Source organism: Rhincodon typus, chromosome 33, assembly GCF_021869965.1.
Source record: "Rhincodon typus isolate 14 chromosome 33, sRhiTyp1.1, whole genome shotgun sequence".
NCBI lineage: Eukaryota > Metazoa > Chordata > Chondrichthyes > Orectolobiformes > Rhincodontidae > Rhincodon > Rhincodon typus.
In genome coordinates, this window is record NC_063364.1 from 2,924,794 (window position 1) to 2,944,857 (window position 20,064).

Genomic DNA, 20,064 nt, shown 5'->3' on the forward strand with positions numbered 1-20,064 from the left:
CTGGAAAAGCTCAGCAGGTCTGGCAGCATCTGTGAAGAAAAGATCAGAGTTAACATTTTGGGCCCTCAGAACTGAGGAAGGGTCACCGGACCCGAAACGTTAACTCTGATTCTTTCTTCACAGATGCTGCCAGACCTGTTGAGCTTTTCCAGCAACTTCTGTTTTTGTTCCCAACACCACTAACCCTGCCTGCCCTCTGCGCTGCCAACTCGCTCTTTCGGGACACCTTCCCACCAACAATAACAGCTGCGCCACCCACTTCCAACTCCTGTAATGCCTGCCTGCAGCATTCTCTCTCGTTCCCTTACGGCTGTGTGTGCCTATGAGGCCCTTATGCAGCCGCAGCTTCCAGAACTGGAAAACCCAGCAGTGCTGAGCGTGCACGGAACATGGAGTTGGCTGCATGTGCATGGAGCTGTGCAGCTTATAGGGAACGTCGGCTGCCTGCCTTTCATACCAGGAGGAATAGAGTAAAAAGAATTGAGATGGGTGGTGGGCTGCCTGGCATTCAGTTCCTCAACCCTTTTGTGAAGAGGCTTCTGACTCTGACCACCCCGAGTGACTGACTTCGTCCAAACTCCTGGCCTGGTATTAGAGGCTGCCCTTGACTTACTGTGCTGGCAGCCCCTGAGCAAAGGCTATCCCCCTTTGACTTGGAAAATCATAGCAAGCAAAGGATGCACAGATCAAAAAGACTTACAGGCATTCAGGTTGCATTGCGGGTTACATTATTTGAGATTACAATCCATTCAACAGTCTGATAACAACCAGAAAGAAGCTGTTCTTGAACCTGCTTGTGCATGTGTTCAGGCTTCTATATCGTCTGCCCGACGGAAGAGGTTGTAGGAGATCATTACCAGGGTGCGCTGGGTCTTTGATGATGTTGGCCGCCTTTCTGTGGCAGCGAGCCATGTAAATAGAGTCCATGGATGGAAGGTTGGCTTCTGTGATGGTCTGGGCTGTGCACACCACCCTCTGTAGTTTGTTACGGTCCTGGGCAGAGTAGTTGCCCATCCAGGCCATTATGCACCGGGACAGTATGCTTTCAATGGTGTATCTGTAGAAGTTGGTGAGGGGCATTATGGATATGCCAAGTTTCCTGAGCCACCTAAGGAAGAAGTGGTGTTGTTGTGCCTTCTTGACTCCTTTGCATTTGATTCTGCCATAATTCCCACCATAGCACATTGTAGTGATTGGAACCAAGTGGATCTTGTTGACTATGAGATCTTTGGCCCAGGTTAACAACCCCAGTTAATCAGGAAGCTGGCTGACTAATATAGAAAGGGGATTTAGAATCTCCTCCATTTAGGGGACTGACTGTGAGTTGGCTGATTACAGCCAGTGTATTGTGCACAAATAAAGGGTGGCTTGATGATGGGGTACCAGCTTCTGTGCAGTTGTTTCACCCACGTTGTTCAGACTCCTATAAGAGCTTGCCATCTGTTTTCTGTCTAATCACCAGCTTTCAATCCTTACCAGTATATTCCACCACCACCCCGCAAGTTTCATATGCTGAACCTTTGCTTTCAAACCTCTTGCATGAAACCATACTGAAAGCGTTTGAAAATCTAAATATTACCACATCTACTGGCTTTTCCTTCCCAATCTTGCTAGTTACATCCTCAAAAACTAAGATAATAGGTTTGTCAAAAGTGACTTTCCTTTCATAAATCCATATTGGCTCAGCCTAATCCCATCATTGTTCTCTAACTGTCCTTGTATAACATCCTTTATTATAGATTCTAGCATTTCTCCTTTGTCTGATGTTAGACTGACAGGTTTTCTCTCTTCTCCCTTACTTAAATATGGAGTTACATCTGGTGACTTCCAATCTGCTATGGCTGTTCTAGATTCTATAGGGTTTTTCAAAGGTTTTCAGTAATGCATTTACTGCCTCTACAGCCATATCTTTCAACACTCTGGGAGGTAGATCATCAGGCTTCCAGAGGATTTAGCTCCTTTAAATCTCATTAATTTTTCCAGTTCTGTCATTTTATCAATATTAATACCTTGCAGTTTCTTGTTAACATTAAACTCTAGGTTCTCCATTATTTTTGGGAGATTGTTAGTACTTTTCTCTGTGAAGACAGACAATTATTTGTTTAGTTTCTGTGCCATTTCCTTATTCCCATTGTAAATTTTCCTGACTGCTTATAGTGGACTGACATTTATTTTTGCTTTTTACATGCCTATAGAAGCTTTAACTGTTCATTTCTAAATTCCTCATTAGTTTACTCTTATGTTTTTTTTTCTCTTTTCTTTTTCTTGGTCCTCTTTTGCAAAATTCTAAAATGGTTCCAGGCTTCAGGATTGCCATTCTTTGGACAACTTAATTGGTCTCTACCTTTGATCCAATGGAATCTTTGATTTCTCCTGGTAGCCACAGTTGGAAAATGTTTCTGACTTGATATTTATGTATTAAAGCAGTGTACTTTTGTTGTAAACTACATATTCATTCTTTAAATGTTAGCCATTGTGTGTCTACTGTCATATCTTTTGACACGGTTTCTCAAGCTACCTGGGACAATTTGCCACTCATGGCTTCATAGTTTACTTTGGTTAGATTTAAGACCCTAGTTTCTGATTGAACTACATCAATTTTAAACTTAATGTAAAATGCGACTGCATTATGCTCACTTATTTTAAAAACAAGATTGTTAATTAGCCCATTTTCATTGTACAATACTAGATCTAAAATAGCCCAAACCCTAGTTAGTTGCTCAATGTACTGTTTTAGAAGATCTTTTTACTTGCATTCCAAAAAGCCATCCTCCACAATATCAGTACTAATTTATCATATTTATATGTAAATTGAAATCTCTCATAATTGTGTATTACCCTTGTTACACACACCTCTAATTTCCTGACTTATACTATGATTTTCATTATTTCTGTAATATGGTGTCCAATACATAATTCCCACCTAAGCTGCCAGCCCTTTGCTGTTTATTTCAATCCAAAACTGATTCTACATCTTGAACTTTAGAATAATGGTCTTGTCTCACTGCAGTACAATGGTTAACAGAACTACCTCATCACTTTTCCCAAGCACCTTGTCCTTCCAGATTGTCACTTTGGAATTAAAGACCCCCAGCTCTGGTTTCCGTGTAATCATGCCTTTGTACCGGCTGTCAGGCCATATATATGAATTCCTATTTGAGGTGATAGTTCATCTGTTTTATTTCAGATACTGTGGATATTCAGATACAGTCTTTAATTTAGTTATTTTTCTTACAGTTGAGAACCTAGCCCAGAAACAATGGGATGAATAGCATTATTCCCTGCTGTCATTTCTAAGATTCACTTATGGATATGCATTTATCTGCCATCTAGTAGCACTTGGCTCTCATTAGATTTAACAAAAGCATGTTGAGTGTTGTTTCACTGGATGCTGTTGGTGTAAAAGGGAGAGGAGGGCCAGATGTAACCTGCATCTCATGGTTTTGTAGAGCAGTCTATTTCTGTTCTAAAAATACTGTTTCGTGAGCTGGCAATGAATACAATAGGGTTTGATCATGAGTCCACTGGTATACAAAATTCTATTCACAAGTTGAATAAAAATAAAAATGAATTGAATGAACTGTGCTTTATATTCAACAGTATTTTTAGAAATCTATTCATGGAATATTTGGGTCATTAGCTGGACCAGCATTTATTGCCTATCTCTTATTGCCCTTCAGAAGGTGAGCTGCCTTCTTGAACCACTGCCATTCCTGTGCTGTGGGTGGACCCACAGTGCTTTTAGGGAAGGAAGTTCAGGATTTTGATTCATGAGTATGGCTATGTCAGGTTGTGAGGCAGTCCTCCCAGTTTTGTCACTAGCCCCCAGATGTTAGTGAGGAGCTATGTTCCCTGTAATATTTCCTGCCATAGCCAGACCTCCCAGGTCCTGACATCAGTGAGTGTTTGCACGCCTTCTGAGTGGGACCGCATTACTTAGAGAAAACATTGGTAAGGACGACTTTGTAGGGTTGACAGGACTGTGTTTGGCAGTTATTATCTGCAGTAACTAAGTCAATGTTAGGTGGTCCATCCAGTTTCATTCCTCTTTGAGACTTTGTAACAATTGCTATAACTGGGTGGCTTGCTAGACTATTTTGGAGGGCAGTTAAGAGTCAATCACATTGACGTGGTCAGGAGTCACATGGGCGAGAGCAGGTTTGGGCAGCAGTTTCCTTTCCTATAACACATTTGTGAACCAGATGAGTTTTTGCAACAATCAACAATGGTCATCATTACATTATTACATTGCCAGATTTATTTTGAATATAAAAACTATCATTTAGAATACGTACCATGTAGAAGCGGTCAGTTAAGCCCATCAGGTCCATACCGACCCTCCAAAGAGTATACCACCCAGACTCAACCCCTACCATATATTTCTCATGGCTAATCCACCTAACTTCCACATCCCAGGACACTATGGGCAATTTAGCATGGCCAATCCACCTACCCTGCACATCTTTGGAGTGTGGGATGAAACCGGAGCACCCAGAGGAAACCCACGCAGACACAGGGAGAACATGCAAACTCCACACATACAATTTTCCAAGGGTGGAATCAAGCCCAGATTCCTGGTGCTATGAGGTAGCAGTGCTAACCCAAGCCATCATGTCGCCCACACGTTTGTCATGTTGGGATTTGTATCCGGCTCCCAAGAACATTTACCTGGGTCTCTGGGATTATTAGTCAGCCACTAACTACATCCCTGTTACCATTTCACGTTTACTTAAAATGTTGACTCTATTGTGGCTCAAGAATTTTCTTTGTGTGTTTCACGGCAGGTGAGGCAATGACGGAAAAGGCAACAATCTGTCGATCCAACTTGAAGGTGAGCTCAGTGTCCAATGATAAGTTACAATCACAGAGTCTCACTCTGCTGATGGAGGCTATTCACTTAATCATGTCCGTCACATCTCTTTGCATGAGGTATCCATTTATCTGTCTTTGCTGATTTCTTCCGATCATCCTGTAAAAGTTTCCTTTTCAAGTAATCTGCAATTGAATTTGGTTCCCCACTGCTTTTCTCAGGCTGTGAATTCCATGTCATCATTTTTATGGAATAAAAAATAAATTCCTATTTTTGCTCCTGTAATTTTTTCGCGAATTCTCTGTCCCCTAGTTACCAACCATCCTGCCAGCAGTAACAGTTTCTTTTCAAACATTTTCATGACCTTGAACATTTCTATTAAATCCCTCCTCAACTTTCTTTGCTCAAAAGACAACAGCCCCAGTTTCTCCATTACCCAAAGTCACCTGTAGCCTTTTATCCCTCGCACCTTTCTAGCAATTCCCCTCTACACCCTCTGCAAGGGCTTCCTGTCATAGCTAAGCTCCGTCTATTCTAAATAACAGCCATTGGATAATTCTAGCTTGAAAGAAAATGGCTCCTCAACAGGTCAGAGAAATAAGCTGTGAAATTCTCCAGGGATTCCCCTGATCTCCCATTGCATCATTGGTGGGAAATTTGCAGAACAAGCAAACAACAGAAACCCAGAGCATGATTTTCCCCTGTGGATCGGATTTGGGATTTGGGACTAATACTGATCTTGATCCTACTTCATTGTAAGGCTGCGAGGCAATGGATTTTCTGGCATTCAAGCCCTTAGTTCATCCGGAGATGGGCCTGTCACCAGAAGAAGAATGATTCTGGACCAGGTTCTGTTACCCACAAATATCAGCCTATTTTTTCTAATGTAATCACTGGCAGAGTTGAGTTGTATCGGAAAGGCCTCACAATCTATAGAAATGTAAACGTTCTGGTCAATTTAACCCCTATCCCTTGCACCCATTATCCACTTGATGAACAATTGTAGATTACTTGAAAAGGAAAATTTTTCAGGATGATCGGAAGAAATCAGCAAAGATGGATAAATGGATAGCTCATGCAAAGAGATGTGATGGACATGATTAAGTGAATAGAATTCACAAGACTTATTGTAACATTTGGAAGCCATTGAATAGCCCATATCTCTCCTGACTCTTGAATCATTTGTGAAATGATTGGTTTACAGTGAAGAGCCCACAAAACTGTCCACTTAAAGAAACTGACCTCAGAACTGCTGTCTCTAATTGCAGTTATGAATAAGAAATGGGAAAAGATTAAACATATACACTTGGTGATCATAATAGCTACCTTTCAATAGTATGAAATATACTGTACTTTTTTTAAGATTCATCAGCTGATTTATATCTCACTTATCAGAAGAGTTTTCTACACTTACAATGTTGATTTTAACATTCTGATCTTTAGTTTCAAATCCTTCAATGATTCCTCCCCTCCCTATCACAATCCCAGTGGTTGCCATCTTTTTTTTGCACATGACACCATTGGGCACCAATTGATCTTGCTGCGTTTGCCTCCACTTGGGCCAGCAAAAAGTTATCAGAATTAACGGGAACTTACAGAAACTATAGACATTTCACCGAATTTTACTAGTAAGCGTAACAATTTAAAAATAAATATTGTAAGTTAATTATTAATTCAGTCTGAGCAGAAAGTATAGCCATTTCAATCTGAACAAAATTTCTACAAGAGAACATGTTTATTCGAAGCATTCTAACAATAAAAGTAACAATCGTACCTGAAACTGATATTTGCCTTACATCTATTCTAGTGAAATAACATCAACTAGAGCTTAAATCCTGCCAACAGAGCCTCTTTTCTGGTGCTCAAACCATGCCAGACATGTGGGAGCCAGTCTGCTTATTTAATGCCACACAAGAGACTTCTGGCATGTTCTGTCATATTGTCTCTATTGTGGTGAATGTTGTGTAAGGCAGTCAGTAGATATCATGTGGGCATCCTCCCACTTGCTATCTGTAACATAGTCTAGTCCAAAAAGAGAATTGATGGCAGCAAATCTACCCAAGGCATCTCATATGGTTCAAGTGAATGCAAACACACATGTACCATGCTGACAGGGGGCAGGATTACACTATATAGACAAGTGAAACAGGTCCGTTGCTTACATTTAGGACCAGGTTATCCTTGGACTGGACTACACTTTGCAAGTTTCTCCTCCAGTTGTGCAAATGCTCAAGATGTCTAGTGTCCTCCAATTCTGCCTTTTTGATCGTGTCAGATGACCACTGCTGCAGCATTCAGCTGGCAAGGTCCTAAACACCTCCCCAAACCTCCCCACCTCTCTCCTCTTTCTCTCTCTCTCTCTCTGTCTCTCTCTGTCTCTTTCCTCCTCTCTCTTTCCTTCAAGTCATTCCCAGTTTCTGGTTACTGGTCTTGATATTTCTTTATGTGGCTTGATGTGAAATGTTGAGATTGCTCTTGTGAAGCTACTTTTACCGAGTTAAAGGTGATATTTAAAGACAACTTGCTGTTGCTTTGTTGAATATGTTTTACAATAAATAAATCTTCACTGCTTCTTCACTTCTCTTCAGCACATGTACTGGACCATGAAGCAACAGTTGGCTCACCACACTGTTAATGGGTGCAATGTGAGACCTGGAGACTTGCTGGCTTCTGGAACCATCAGTGGCCCTGTGAGTTGTCTTTTCCTTTCATTTCCTGACATGTACCAAACTTGGCATCTTTTAAGTAATAATTATTTTAATTTCAGTGATAAGTAACCACATTTTACATTTATTTTTGTATTTAAAATTGAGCTTATGTTCAGAAAAGTATATTTAATACAAATCTATATTTCTATAATAAGGCACGATCATATCATTATTTGTTCCCTGCCTGTCAGTGGCACTTCCAAAGTAAACTTATAAATATGAAAGTTAGGAGCAGGAGTAGGATACTCAGCCCATTGACCTGTTCCACAACTCCCTAACGTCATATCTCATCAGATTGGTCCACATTCCTCCCCTACCCACTCCCTCCGATAATCTTTCACCCTCGGCTTATCACAAATCTGTCTACCTCTACCTTAAAAAGAGTAAAAAGCTCTGCTGTCCACACATTTTGAGAGATTTCCAAAAATGATGTGACTCATTAACTTCAGTGACACTTAAACTGATAGTACCAGCAGGATTTTTATGAAGGACCGAGAAGTGTGGTTCAGGCAAGTACCAAACCCTACAAACCTGTCTTCATTAAGGAAGACCCTTCCACCACATTCATGTTCCAGGTTGGTAGAATGGATTCAGATTGCAATCAATAGGGATAATTGACCTGGTTTAGGTATAATCAAAGCCCTGGATCGATGGTGCAGGATCTGAATTGTCAGTTATCGGAGGCTGATTGATGTATGTCTGAGTGAAAAATACATAGTCTCAAGAGCAATATTCACTGGTGAGTGTGTGAATGGTTCATCTCCTTGCTGTACTGGATAGCCCTGGGAGGGAGACTAGCAGGACTTTATAGACACCCTGAACAGGCAATGGATTATAGGCAAAGTTCCCATTGTCCTACCAGGCCATAGGGCTGCTCTCACATGAGACAGAGATGACTGATGATAGTTTAACCTGAGTTCATCATGCCTCAGTTGAGGGTGAGAGGTTGATAAGGAGATTCCTTAGTGCAGGAATTGAACCAGTGTGTTGGCATCACTGCATCACAAACCAGCTATCCAGTCAACTGAGCTAACCAACCCTCTGCAATGGAGTTTCAGTTGTGGGACAAAACTCATGTGGATACCGTGCTCTTGGGTGAATTGCTGGCATATTAGGTTGTCTTTTCTACATTGCTCAGGCATCCAGTTAAGGCTCATGTTCACTCATGGCCTCCTCCTCAGGCTCATCCAATTCACCCTCGCCAGAATAGGCCCAATATACCTCGGTGTCATCCTGTTCTAATGGTTCTCCATGTTACATGGCACTCAGCAGACCATCACTGACATACTTTCTGTGCCAAGCTAGTAGAAGTACACTGTCAGCAAGTCAGTGCTTTGTTTTCTCAGTGAATCCAGTGGAGATGTGGTCTTGACTGTATCATACTTCTGTCTTGATGTAAGGGTATCTCACGAGGGTCATTAACTGTGTACCGAGGGGATAGCCCTCTTCACCCAGAATCCAGCCATTGACCTCTGCCAGGGGTTCAAAATGCTCTGGGAACTGAATTACACAAATCACGTAGACAATTCATAGAGAATCATATCACCATGGACAGTTCACAGTGAAGAATTCACAGTGGTCCTTGTGAATTCACCAGTACTATTTTCTGGCCCAGAAAGTTCTAATGGTCATGAGTCCAGTGAATGGCCCCTTACACGTGAGGTAAACGGGCAATGACCCTGAAGCCCAGTGGCCTTGTGGACGTACTGTCCGTAGCTGTGTAGAATTTAACAAATTCATTTATATAAGTGAGCATTGTTCACTTCATTTACTCACTCGTGTGGTAGGCTGTGAAATGCCTAGTATCAGGAAGTAGGGGATCCACTGAGTGCTACACCTTACCCAGTTTCCAATATTCCTCCCCTATCCACTGTGTGATGTACCCCTCCCCTCCACCACCATCACTGACCTGTGACCTGGGATCCAAAGGAAAAATGGAACTGTATGGTGTCCTTTTGCTGAAACTGGATTTGATACTTTTATGTGACACAGTGGCGTGAGGCATCTTTGAAAAATACATAACCACCCAACACCAGCTTGTGGATTTGTGTGAGTGGCAGTTAATCACAGAACCAGGGGAGAGAGCAGTTGGGTCTCAAAAGCTTACCAGCAAGAGAGATTCTCTCTATCTCTCTGTGAGTGGAGAAGGAATAACATTCAAAGACTTTGAAAAAAGAACAAACTGTTAACTCAAGCTAAGACCTAGGTCCAACTGACTGGTCACCAAATTCAGGATTGCTGTGACAGACAACAATATGATATCATTGTCAAAAACCAGAAAGGATCTGTGAGGAGGTCATCTCATGTTCCTTCTGAAGTTTGGTTTCTGAGCCACAGACTTTGTAGCTTTTTGCCTATATTTTCCACCCATGATATTCCTGGAAAACTATCTTGTATGCACAGTCTGTGCCAGTTTTTTGAGTAAAGGAAGATATAGTGTAAGTTTGCCTTTTATTAATCAATAATCTATTTTTGCCACATGTTAAAGGATAAGTTTATTAGAATAAACAAGTTGTTTCTTGTTCATTGATGAAACCCTGGTGTGAGTTTCTTTTATCTTAGACAGTAATCACAGTCAGGTATTAAATACCCTAAACAATTAAACTGGCCAGATCTCACATTTGTGATAATTTGTGGAATAGTAGAGCTTGATATCCAGCACATCTTCCCACTGGGGTCATGATAGTATACAGAGATATTGGGGACACCCAACATGGCCTCATGAAAGATGCTGATTGATGGACAAGTGGTTTCTGATTGCCCCCACTGTAACCATGGGGAATGTAACAAGTGATGGTCATCCCACAAGATTTTGTTTCAATTCAGACAAGGTAGGTCAACTCCAGTTAGCCAAGGAGTTGTCATGGGGAAAGCCTAGAGGAACTGCTGCCATGGGGAATGCTCCAGGGAACTGTTGCCATGAGGAATGCTCCATAAGAACATAAGAACTAGGAGCAGGAGTAGGCCGTCAGCCCTTCGAGCCTGCTCCGCCATTCAGTAAGATCATGGCTGATCTTTTCGTGGACTCAGATCCACTTACCCGCGTTCTCACCGTATCCCTTAATTCCTTTATTGTTAAAAAAAAATCTACCTTATCTTTAAAAACGTTTACTGAAGTAGCGTCAACTACTTCACTGGGCAAGGAATTCCATAGATTAACAACCCTCTGGGTGAAGAAGTTCCTTCTCAATTCAGTCCTAAATCTGCTCCCTCTAATCTTGAGGCTATGCCCTCTTGTCCTAGCTTCACCTGCCATTGGAAACATCCTCTCTACTTCTATCTTATCTATTCCCTTCATAATTTTATATGTTTCTATAAGATCCCCCCTCAATCTTCTGAATTTCAATGAATATAATCCCAATCTACTCAGTCTGTCCTCATAAGCCAACCCCCTCAACTGTGGAATCAACCTAGTGAACCTCCTTTGCACCCCCTCCAGTGCCAGTACATTCCTTCTCAAGTAAGGAGACCAAAACTGCACACAGTATTCTAGGTGTGGCCTCACCAGCATCTTGTACAGCTGCAACATAACCAGAGAACTGTTGCCACGGGGAATGCTCCAGGGAACCAGTATCCCTCAGGCTTCAGTTGAAGAAGGTGCACTTTACTCTGAGAGGGATTTTCTTCTCCAGAGATCAGTGGAGGTTTGAGGGTAGTGGTGCAGGGTTGTTCAGACTGGAGGCCTGTGACCAGCAGTGTTCCACAGGAATTGATACTGAGTCCACTTTTGTTTGTCATTTATATAAATGATTTGTTTGAGAATATAGGAGCCATGGTTATTAACTCTGCAGATGACAACAAAATTGGACAGTGAAGAAGGTTATCTAAGATCGCAAAGAGATCTTGATCATTTTGGGTCAATGGGCTGAGTAGTGGCAGATGGAGTTTAATTTGGATAAATGCGAGGTATTGAATTTTGGTAAAACAAATAAGGGCAGGACATATACAATTAATGGTAGGGCCCTGGGTAGTGTTGTTGAACAGAGAAACCTAGGGGTTCAGGTACATATTTCTTTGAAATTTGCATCATGGGTAGACAGGGTGCTTAAGAAGGCATTTAATATGCTTGCCTTCATTACTCAGACCTTTGAGTGTAGGAGTTGAAACATCCTGTTGAGGCTGTACAGGACATTGGTGAGACCTCTTCTAAAGTACTGTGTGCAGTTCCGGTCGGTCTGCTATAGGAAGGATATTATTAAAGTGGAGAGTGTTCAGAAAAGATTTACCAGGATGTTGTCGGGAATGGAAGGTTTAAGTTATGGAAATAGGCTGGATAGGCCGGGGCTTTTCTCACTGGAGCATAGGAGGTTGTGGGGTGACCTTATAGAGGTTTATAAAATCATGAGGGGCACAGATAAAGTGAATAGCAAAGGTCTTTTCCCTAGGGTGGGAGAGTTCAAAACAAGGGGGCATATTTTTAAGGTGAGAGGAGAAAGTTTTAAGAAGGACATGAAGGGTAACTTTTTTATATAAAGAGTGATTTGTGTGTGGAATGTACTGCCAGAGGAAGTGGTAGATGCAGGTACAGTTACAACATCTAAAAGACATTTGGATAAGTACATGAATAGGAAAGGTTTAGAGGGATACAGGCCAAATGCAGGCAGGAAGTACTAGTTTAGTTTGGGAACTAGTGGAATAGAGTGGATTAATTGGACTGAAGTGTCTGTTTCCATGTTGAATGACTCTATGACTCTATTAAATATTTTGTAAAATTTAGGCGGATCTTTACATAACAAGGGGGTCAAAGGTGATAGTGGGATGACAGGCAAGTGGAGTTGAGATCCTAATCAGATCAGTTATAATCTTAATGAAATGTGGAGCAGGCTCGACGCGTTGAATGGCCTGTTCCTGCTCCTAATTTGGATAGTCTAGGTTCCTCAGCAGAAGACAGCCTAGAGAATACAAATCTAGATTCCAACCTAAAGTAGCATGTCTTTAATCAGTTTTCTACATTCAAAGGAATAAAATCTTGGACAATGCCATATATCTCAGAATTTGTAAGCCTTAGTACCATTCTGAAACTGCAAACAAGGTTTTGCTTAGTATTGCCAGAGATAGTATACAAAATAGAACACTTTCAGAAACTACTCAAAAGGGACTGAAACAGTAAACGGATCGCAGCAGCTACTGAGAGATTACTGGTCCTGTAGATAGTTGGTGCAAATTGCATTTTAGAAGCTTAATGTGTTCCTGCAAATTCCCACACAAAATATCCAATTCAGTCATTGATTATGAAACAGTGATGTAGATCATGTCATTAGTTCATTTTTAAGCATTAATATTTTTCAATCTTCAACTGTTTTGTTAGCTTATTGGGTGTCTAGTTGTGTAAGTTTAAACTGGCATTTGTGTAATAGATTATTTATGGTTATGCTTTTCAGACCCCAGAGAGTTTCGGCTCAATGTTGGAGTTGTCATGGAAGGGAACAAAAATCATTGACCTCGGGAATGGGAACACCCGCAAATTCCTTCAGGATGGTGATGAAGTCACCTTGACTGGTGAGGCCCCTTCTATCTGCATGAGATTCAGTGGTACAGGTCCTTGTATGGTTAAACAAATCAGAGTCCTGACTGACAAAGTGTTCGCTGGGGCTGTGCAGTCACTTGTGGTGTGTCTCAGGTACAGAGGGAGAGCAGACCCTGAATCCAGCCCCTGACAAGGCTTAACAATAGAATAAAAGCAAAATACTGCAGATGCTGGAATTCGGAAATAAGATTGGGAACTGCTGGAAATGCAAAGCAATACTGATAGCATCTGTGAAGACAGAGGACAAAGGGCTAGATATTACATAGCAGTGTATTGCAGATCAGAACTATGCACTGTGTGAAAAATGTTTTTCTCACATTGCCTTTGCTTTGTTTGCACATCATTCCCGTGCTCATCCCCTTAATACAGAAGGTGGCTGGCTGCCTAAATTGATTGCTGTCAATCATGTGTAAATCAATAACTAAGGGTCAATTGAGTTTGTTAAATGCTAATGCACACCTCCCCCAGCATTATCCTGCCCACACCATACAATAGTTGGCATGAGCAGGTAGGCAGGAGTGGGCAGCTCATTTTATTTTTACAAACTTTTAGAAGTCCAGGAGTGAGGAGTCTTACTGTACTTGGATGGTGCTCTTTGTGCATTGGGCAAACTCACAGAAGGTAGTACTTGCCTTCCTTCCATGCCACACAGAATGTAATCCCCACCTCCAGCCTTCTTGTCCTCTCCTGTCTGAGATTGCCAAACCCTCCTTACTTAATGCCCCTCCATTACCTGGGTCTGGGGTCCCATTGGACTGTTTGTCCTGGGAATTGAGTTTGGGCACTGCCTGGAGCTGCTGGGCAATCTGATTGGTGGTCACTTCTTCCCACTGAGGCACGGAAGTCCCATTCTGCACAACATTATCCCAGGACACCAGTGTCAGAACCTGTGATAGGGGGCGATACTGATTTTCAAACACCTCCCAGCTCTTCATGAGCTGATTGGTGAGTTATCCCATTGGTGGGAATGGTACATTAGTCACCACCTGACATACTCACCCCCAACATTTTAAAGACCAAGAGATTGTGCCATAAAGTATTGTACAACCAAATAAAGCCTCAGTGTGCTTTACATGTATTTTCATGTACTTTGTTGCACTGTTGAAGTGTAGCCACTGTTTTAATGTGGTCAATATAGCAACCAATTTGTGAACAGTAAGCACCTCAAACAGTAGTATAAGTATGAACAGGGAATCTATTTTTTGGTATTGGTTGAAGGATAATAATTACAAGACCTCTACCCTTTATCAAGATAGCATATGGGATCGTTCACATTTGTGGCAGCTTCCATTTTAGCACCTCATCTGAAAGGGCAGCATAGTGGTTCAGTGGTTACCGCTGCTGCCTCACAGCACCAGGGACCCGGGGGTTTGGTTCCACCCTCGGGCAACTGTGTGGAGTCTGCATATTTTCCGTGTGTCAGTGTGGGTTTCCTCTGGGTGCTCCAGTTTCCTCCCACAGTCCAAAGATGTGCAGAGCAGGTGGATTGGCCATTAGAAATGCAGGATTGCAATGATGGGGTGGGTCAGTGTGAGATGCTCTCCAGAGGGTCAGTGTAGATTCAGTAGGCTGAATGGCCTGCTTCCATATTGTAGGAATTCTATGATTTGAGAATGTAGCACTCAGTCAGCAACTCCCAGATTAATGGTTACTGCATGCAAATGCTGCTCACCTGTATCACAGGTTGGTAACAGGAGCTGTTCCTTTATCCTGGCTGACTGCCAGCCACTAGTTCCTGACGCTGAGATACAGCAAAGCAACATCAGGGGCAGGGGAAGCACACAGAGCAAGTGAAGCAGCCCCGTTGAAATTGATGTTTTCAATTTATGCCATTTGCACTCAATGGAATGTGAAATAGGGATGTAAAGTGTTAACAAGCTAAATGTGTTCCAGCTGACATCAGCACTGGGTGTCTAAGGGACAAGATTAGAGACAGAGAGGGTAAAGCTGACAGTGCGAATGAAACAGACATCATCGATGTGAGAATATTTCAGTGAGATTTACCGTAAGCTTTAATCTGATTTTTAAATGCATGAATGCTAATTTTTTTTTTGTTATAGGTTATTGCCAGGGCAATGGCTATCGAATTGGCTTTGGAGAATGTACCGGAAAAGTGCTTCCAGCGATTTTGTAATGCACTGAGTGTTTTCTGCATGGGGAATAGAGAATGTCATCATATTTCTCCTACTTTAACCGTTTAGTGGAACTGATCACAAACAAATATCTCCTTGGTCTGATCTCCAATTAGAAACTTGGCTAATTGTTTGAAACCATCTCACTAATTAGTGTGGGACCTCCAAGTTCATTCACAACTTAATTCTTGTCATTATTAAATTTAATAATGATTTATAATAATAGTTCATTTAATAGCCAACATTAATTTTCTCACTGCTGACTCTGTAAGATCTTCAAAGTCTTTTTTATTCGATTAACTGTTATGCAAACATGCTAACTGAATAAGAACTGCTGTTGAAAGTATAGTGTTTGGGACGAGGTCAGCCAGGTGGACTTCATAGAATATGAGTTCCCTGATTGTGGCCACTAATCTGATGTAATCAGGGACCCCTGGCTGACAGATATAAATAGGAATGTCAAAGGTTCTGCTTACTCTAGGAGCTGGCTCTAAGCTAGCTGGGTCAGTGTCATGTACAAGGCACATATAATTAAAGGATAACTTTAGGGGAAATCAGAGTTGTTTCAGTGGCAATGAGAGAAAAACATGCCCCTGGAGAGATTCGATTGCAACAGTCGTCTTCGGATTGGAGTAAGCATTTCTGAAACCATGCCACTATTTGGGAAGCTTGACTCATTTGATCCTGTCGTTGAAGACTGGGCCCAGCATGTGGAAAGAATGCATTATTTCTTCCGGGCAAATAACACTGGGGCAGACAAAAGCAAAAAGTAATTCTCCTGACAGCTTGTGGACCCGCAGCTTTTTTGGTTATTCGAAGCCTAACTTGCCCTGAGGCACCAGATGCTAAAGCCTTTCAAGAGTTGACATTGCACTAAGGAATGTTAGGGTCCCAACCTTCCTCTAATTCTGAGATATTATCGATTTTACTCAGCAGTTCGAGAACCAGGGAAATCCATGTCAGGATTTTTGATGAGGTTAAGATGACTGGCAGAGGCATGTGATTTTGGTTTAACCCTAATTGAGATGCTGACAGACCATTTGGTATGTGGGATTAATGATGTGACTGTGCAAAAGTGCCTACTAGCTGAAGACCAACTGTACTTCAGACAGACGCTATAACTGGCTTTGTCATTACAAAATGCAGCAAATGGACCCTATGAGTTACAGGGTATGCCGATGTAAGTGGACATCCTTGTCAGGCCTACTGAGCCTGGGGGACACCACTTGAGTGCATAGCTCAGGACATATCCCGAACAGTGGGCTCGAGGTCAGCACACTCCAAACCCCAAAACAAAGCCAAGCCTCGGACAAATGGTTAAAATTTTCTTGACGATTTGGGCTGGCAGACCATTCTAGTTGCTACCAGTATGCGGAGCTAAGACAACAAACAAGTCCCACAAGGCCTGAATTGAGTAATAGAATTTGTAGGCCAGTATCCAGGAGGGTGCATACCCTGAAAAGCCCACCTACATCTGGTTTGGAACAGTTAAACTGCTTAGTAACACCCAATTCAGAACCAATCAAAAGAAATGTCTGGTTAAATAGTCACCCAGTTCTAATGGAGGTTGATACCAGCACAGCCATATCAGTGATGCATAACCAGTCTTTAACAAAATTTGCTCTGGACTCCAACCCTTAAGTTTGCATAAGAGCTTGGCTAGACTGAGAACCTATACCGGGGAACCTTTACAGAGAAAGGACACAACGTCGGTCCCGGTCTCTTATGAGAAGCAGCTGCTATAGTTACTAATGATTGTAGTAAAAGGCTCAGGCCAAGCTTGATGATGGCAAAATTGGTTGAGAAAGATTCACTTTGATTGGCTCAACATTTTTTGATTAGAAAATGGCTGCCTGAGTGAAGTCCTAATTAAACACCTGGAAGTTTTTCAGGAAGGTCTAGGAACTATCAAAGGGGCCAAGGCCACCTTGCACATTGACCAGGTACCAATTCCACGATTCTGCAAGGCCCACCCAGTGCCATTTGCCTGATGTGCAAAATTAGAGGCAGAAATCAGGAGGCTAGAAAGCGAAGGAATCATCAAATCAATCCAGTCTGTGGAATGGGGCAGTACTGGTCATACCGATTGTGAGGCCTGATGGGTTGGTCTGCCTTTGTGGGGATTTCAAATAAACAGTAAACTTCTTCTCGCAGCTGGATAATTACCCAATCCCTCACATAGAGGATTTATATGCAAAACTGGTGGGACGGGGCAGGTACTGTCCTTTGTAAAGCTGGACGCGAGCCATGCGTACGTGGAGTTGCAGTTAGATGAGAATCCCCAGGAGTAAGCTACAATTAATACCCATAAGGGTTTGTACCAACATACAAGATTGCTATTTGGGGTATCATCAACATGTGCCATTTTCCAGCGAATGATGAAGAACATTTTACAAGGTCTACCCCAGGCCTCCATTTATCTGGATGACATGCTAATAACTGGGAAGACAAACAAAGATATGCCCAGATAGAAAAGGAAGGTTTGGCAGTCATCTTTGATGGGAGAAAATTCCACCAATACCTTTATGGAGGCAAATTTGTAATAATAACCGCAAAGACCTGCTCGGGCTAATTAAAAAGAATAGGTCCGTGTCACTCATAGCTTCAGGTCGAATACAGCAGCGGTCTCTTATTCTCAGTGCGTACAATTACCAATTGGAACATCATCTGGGAGGCGAAGAGACAAATGCGGATGCCTTGAGCCACTTCCTCCTGGTTGATAGACCACCTGCAGTACCACCACTAGGAGACCACCACCATTCTGGTTTTAAACTTTCTGGACACCCTTCCGGTCAGTGCTGACAATATCAGACTGTGGACACAAGAAGACCCTGTCCTGGTTATGGGGGAAACACAGGGGCCATCACAACCAGAACTGACACCTTTCTGGACCCAGTGAGACCTGATCACCATAGAGGACAGCATTTTATTATGGGGAGCACGAGTGATTGCCCCCAGCAAAGGTCACCCCAGATACTGGCTGAACTCCACCAGGGTCATCCAGGGGTTTCCAAAATGAAGATGTTGGCGAGAAGTTATGTCTGGTGGCCAGGATCAGATGCCAACATAGCAGCATTGGTGGGCAGTGCCACCAGAGCACCAACAAGGACAAAAATTACAGCCAGCAGCTCTCCAACATTCATGGGAATGGCTGGCTAAACCCTGGGCTTGGTTACATGTTGACTGTGCCAGTCATTTCATGGGCTCTATGTTTTTAGCCGTTGTGAATGTTAGAGTTCATATTAAACACAGGGATATGATTGAAAAGCAGCAAGCATCTTTTGCGATGCACTGACTCCCAGAAGTGTTGGTCACAGACAACGGGCCAACATTTACCAGCAGGAAATTTGAGTATTTCCTTAAATCGAATGGCATGCGGCATGTGAGGACAGCTCTATACCATCCATCATCCAATGATCTGGTGGAAAGAGCTGTACAAATGTTTAAAGCAGCCTTAAAGAAACAGCCTACAGCTTCACTCAATACCAAACTGTCCCGATTCCTGTTTGTTTATGGGACCACCTCTCACGCAACTATGGGGTCAGCTTTATCAGAGTTGCTAATGGGGAAAAGACTCTGCACCAGGTTAAACCTGATCTTCCCAGGCCTTCGAGGAGGGTGAAACAGCATCAGGAATGCTAATACCGACACAAGACTCCTCTAAACGACCGAGGCAGTTTACTTCATGGGATGAAGTTTGATGTCAAAACCATGGGAAGGGCCCAGCATGGGTAACAGGCGTGGCCGACGCAAGGTCAGGTCCCATGACGTACAAAGTTTGGGTAGGAGAGATGGTCCTGAACACACATGTGGACCATATCAAAGCTGTAATCTTGCAAACGGTGCAGGAGCAAAACATACCCGGCCCATCAGAACATCCAGCAAGGTTGTCAGAACTTGTAGATTCTCCCCTCCACCTAACATGAAAGAAACCTCTGAGGACAAGATGGACATGACAAGTGTCGCAGTCTCAACAACATTACTACCGGAAAAAGATGAGTTACGACCTGGATGCTTTGGTCGCAAGAGGTAGGCTACGGTGCAGTATATGCTGCCAGTTTCCAAAGCAGAGTTGAAGGAGTCAGACCTGGTGTGAAAATGCCCCATGTGAAGCTACAAGAGAAAGAACGGCCACTGTCCCAGGACTTAGAGGGGGAGGGATGGAACAAGATCAGCCAGGGGGACCTCATAGCATATGAGTTCTGTGATTGGGCTGTTAACCTGGTCCAATCAGGGAGCTCTGGCTGACAGATATAAAGAGGAACATTAGGGGTTCTGTTCATACAAGGAGCCGGTTCTGAACCAACTTGGTCAGTGTCATATACAATGCACGTGTAAATGAAAGGTGATTTGGTGATAGGATACCAGCCTTTGTGGAATTATTTCGGAAAAATCAGTCACTTGTTCATATGCTTGGAGGTCACAGCAGGGAAGAATAATGACAATAAAGAATTGCATTTATATAACACCTTTCCAGATAACCCAAATCACTTCCTAGTCTGAGAGTCGATTGTTTTTGTTCAAGATGTTTTTGAACCAACATGTTCAAAGATGTTTTCACTCACCTCCTGAGCCAGGTGGGACTTGAACCCGGGTCTCCTGGTCCAGACGTAGAGAGTGCTCACCTATGAGTATTTCTGCACTGTCACAACGTAGGAACAATAAAATTTAATTTTGCACACGGGGAACTTCCACAAATAGTAATGACACAAACTGTTTCAGTGAGGTTGGTTGTGGATTTTGTGTTGTCCAGGACACAGAGACTCTTGTTGAAAAAGCACTGGGAATCTTTTTACATGTGAGTGAGCAGGCAGTCGAGTTTCGGTATAACACTGCTTCCAAAAGATGTAAATAACTTCAAATGTCATTGAAATTTCATTGGTCATT

General features: G+C 42.5%; 1 protein-coding gene across 1 annotated transcript in view; it reads left to right on the forward strand.

Annotated features, from left to right (window-relative positions):
• The window catches only part of fah (fumarylacetoacetate hydrolase (fumarylacetoacetase)), a 53,306-nt gene extending 33,661 nt beyond the window's left edge, over positions 1-19,645 (forward strand). Inside the window, exons 11-14 of the mRNA XM_048615860.1 lie at positions 4,785-4,831; positions 7,399-7,500; positions 12,900-13,017; positions 15,106-19,645. Of these exons, the coding sequence (XP_048471817.1) occupies positions 4,785-4,831; positions 7,399-7,500; positions 12,900-13,017; positions 15,106-15,179 (341 nt within the window). The 3' untranslated portion in view covers positions 15,180-19,645. The remainder of the gene's footprint in view (positions 1-4,784; positions 4,832-7,398; positions 7,501-12,899; positions 13,018-15,105) is intronic.
• Positions 19,646-20,064: the final 419 nt, after the last annotated feature.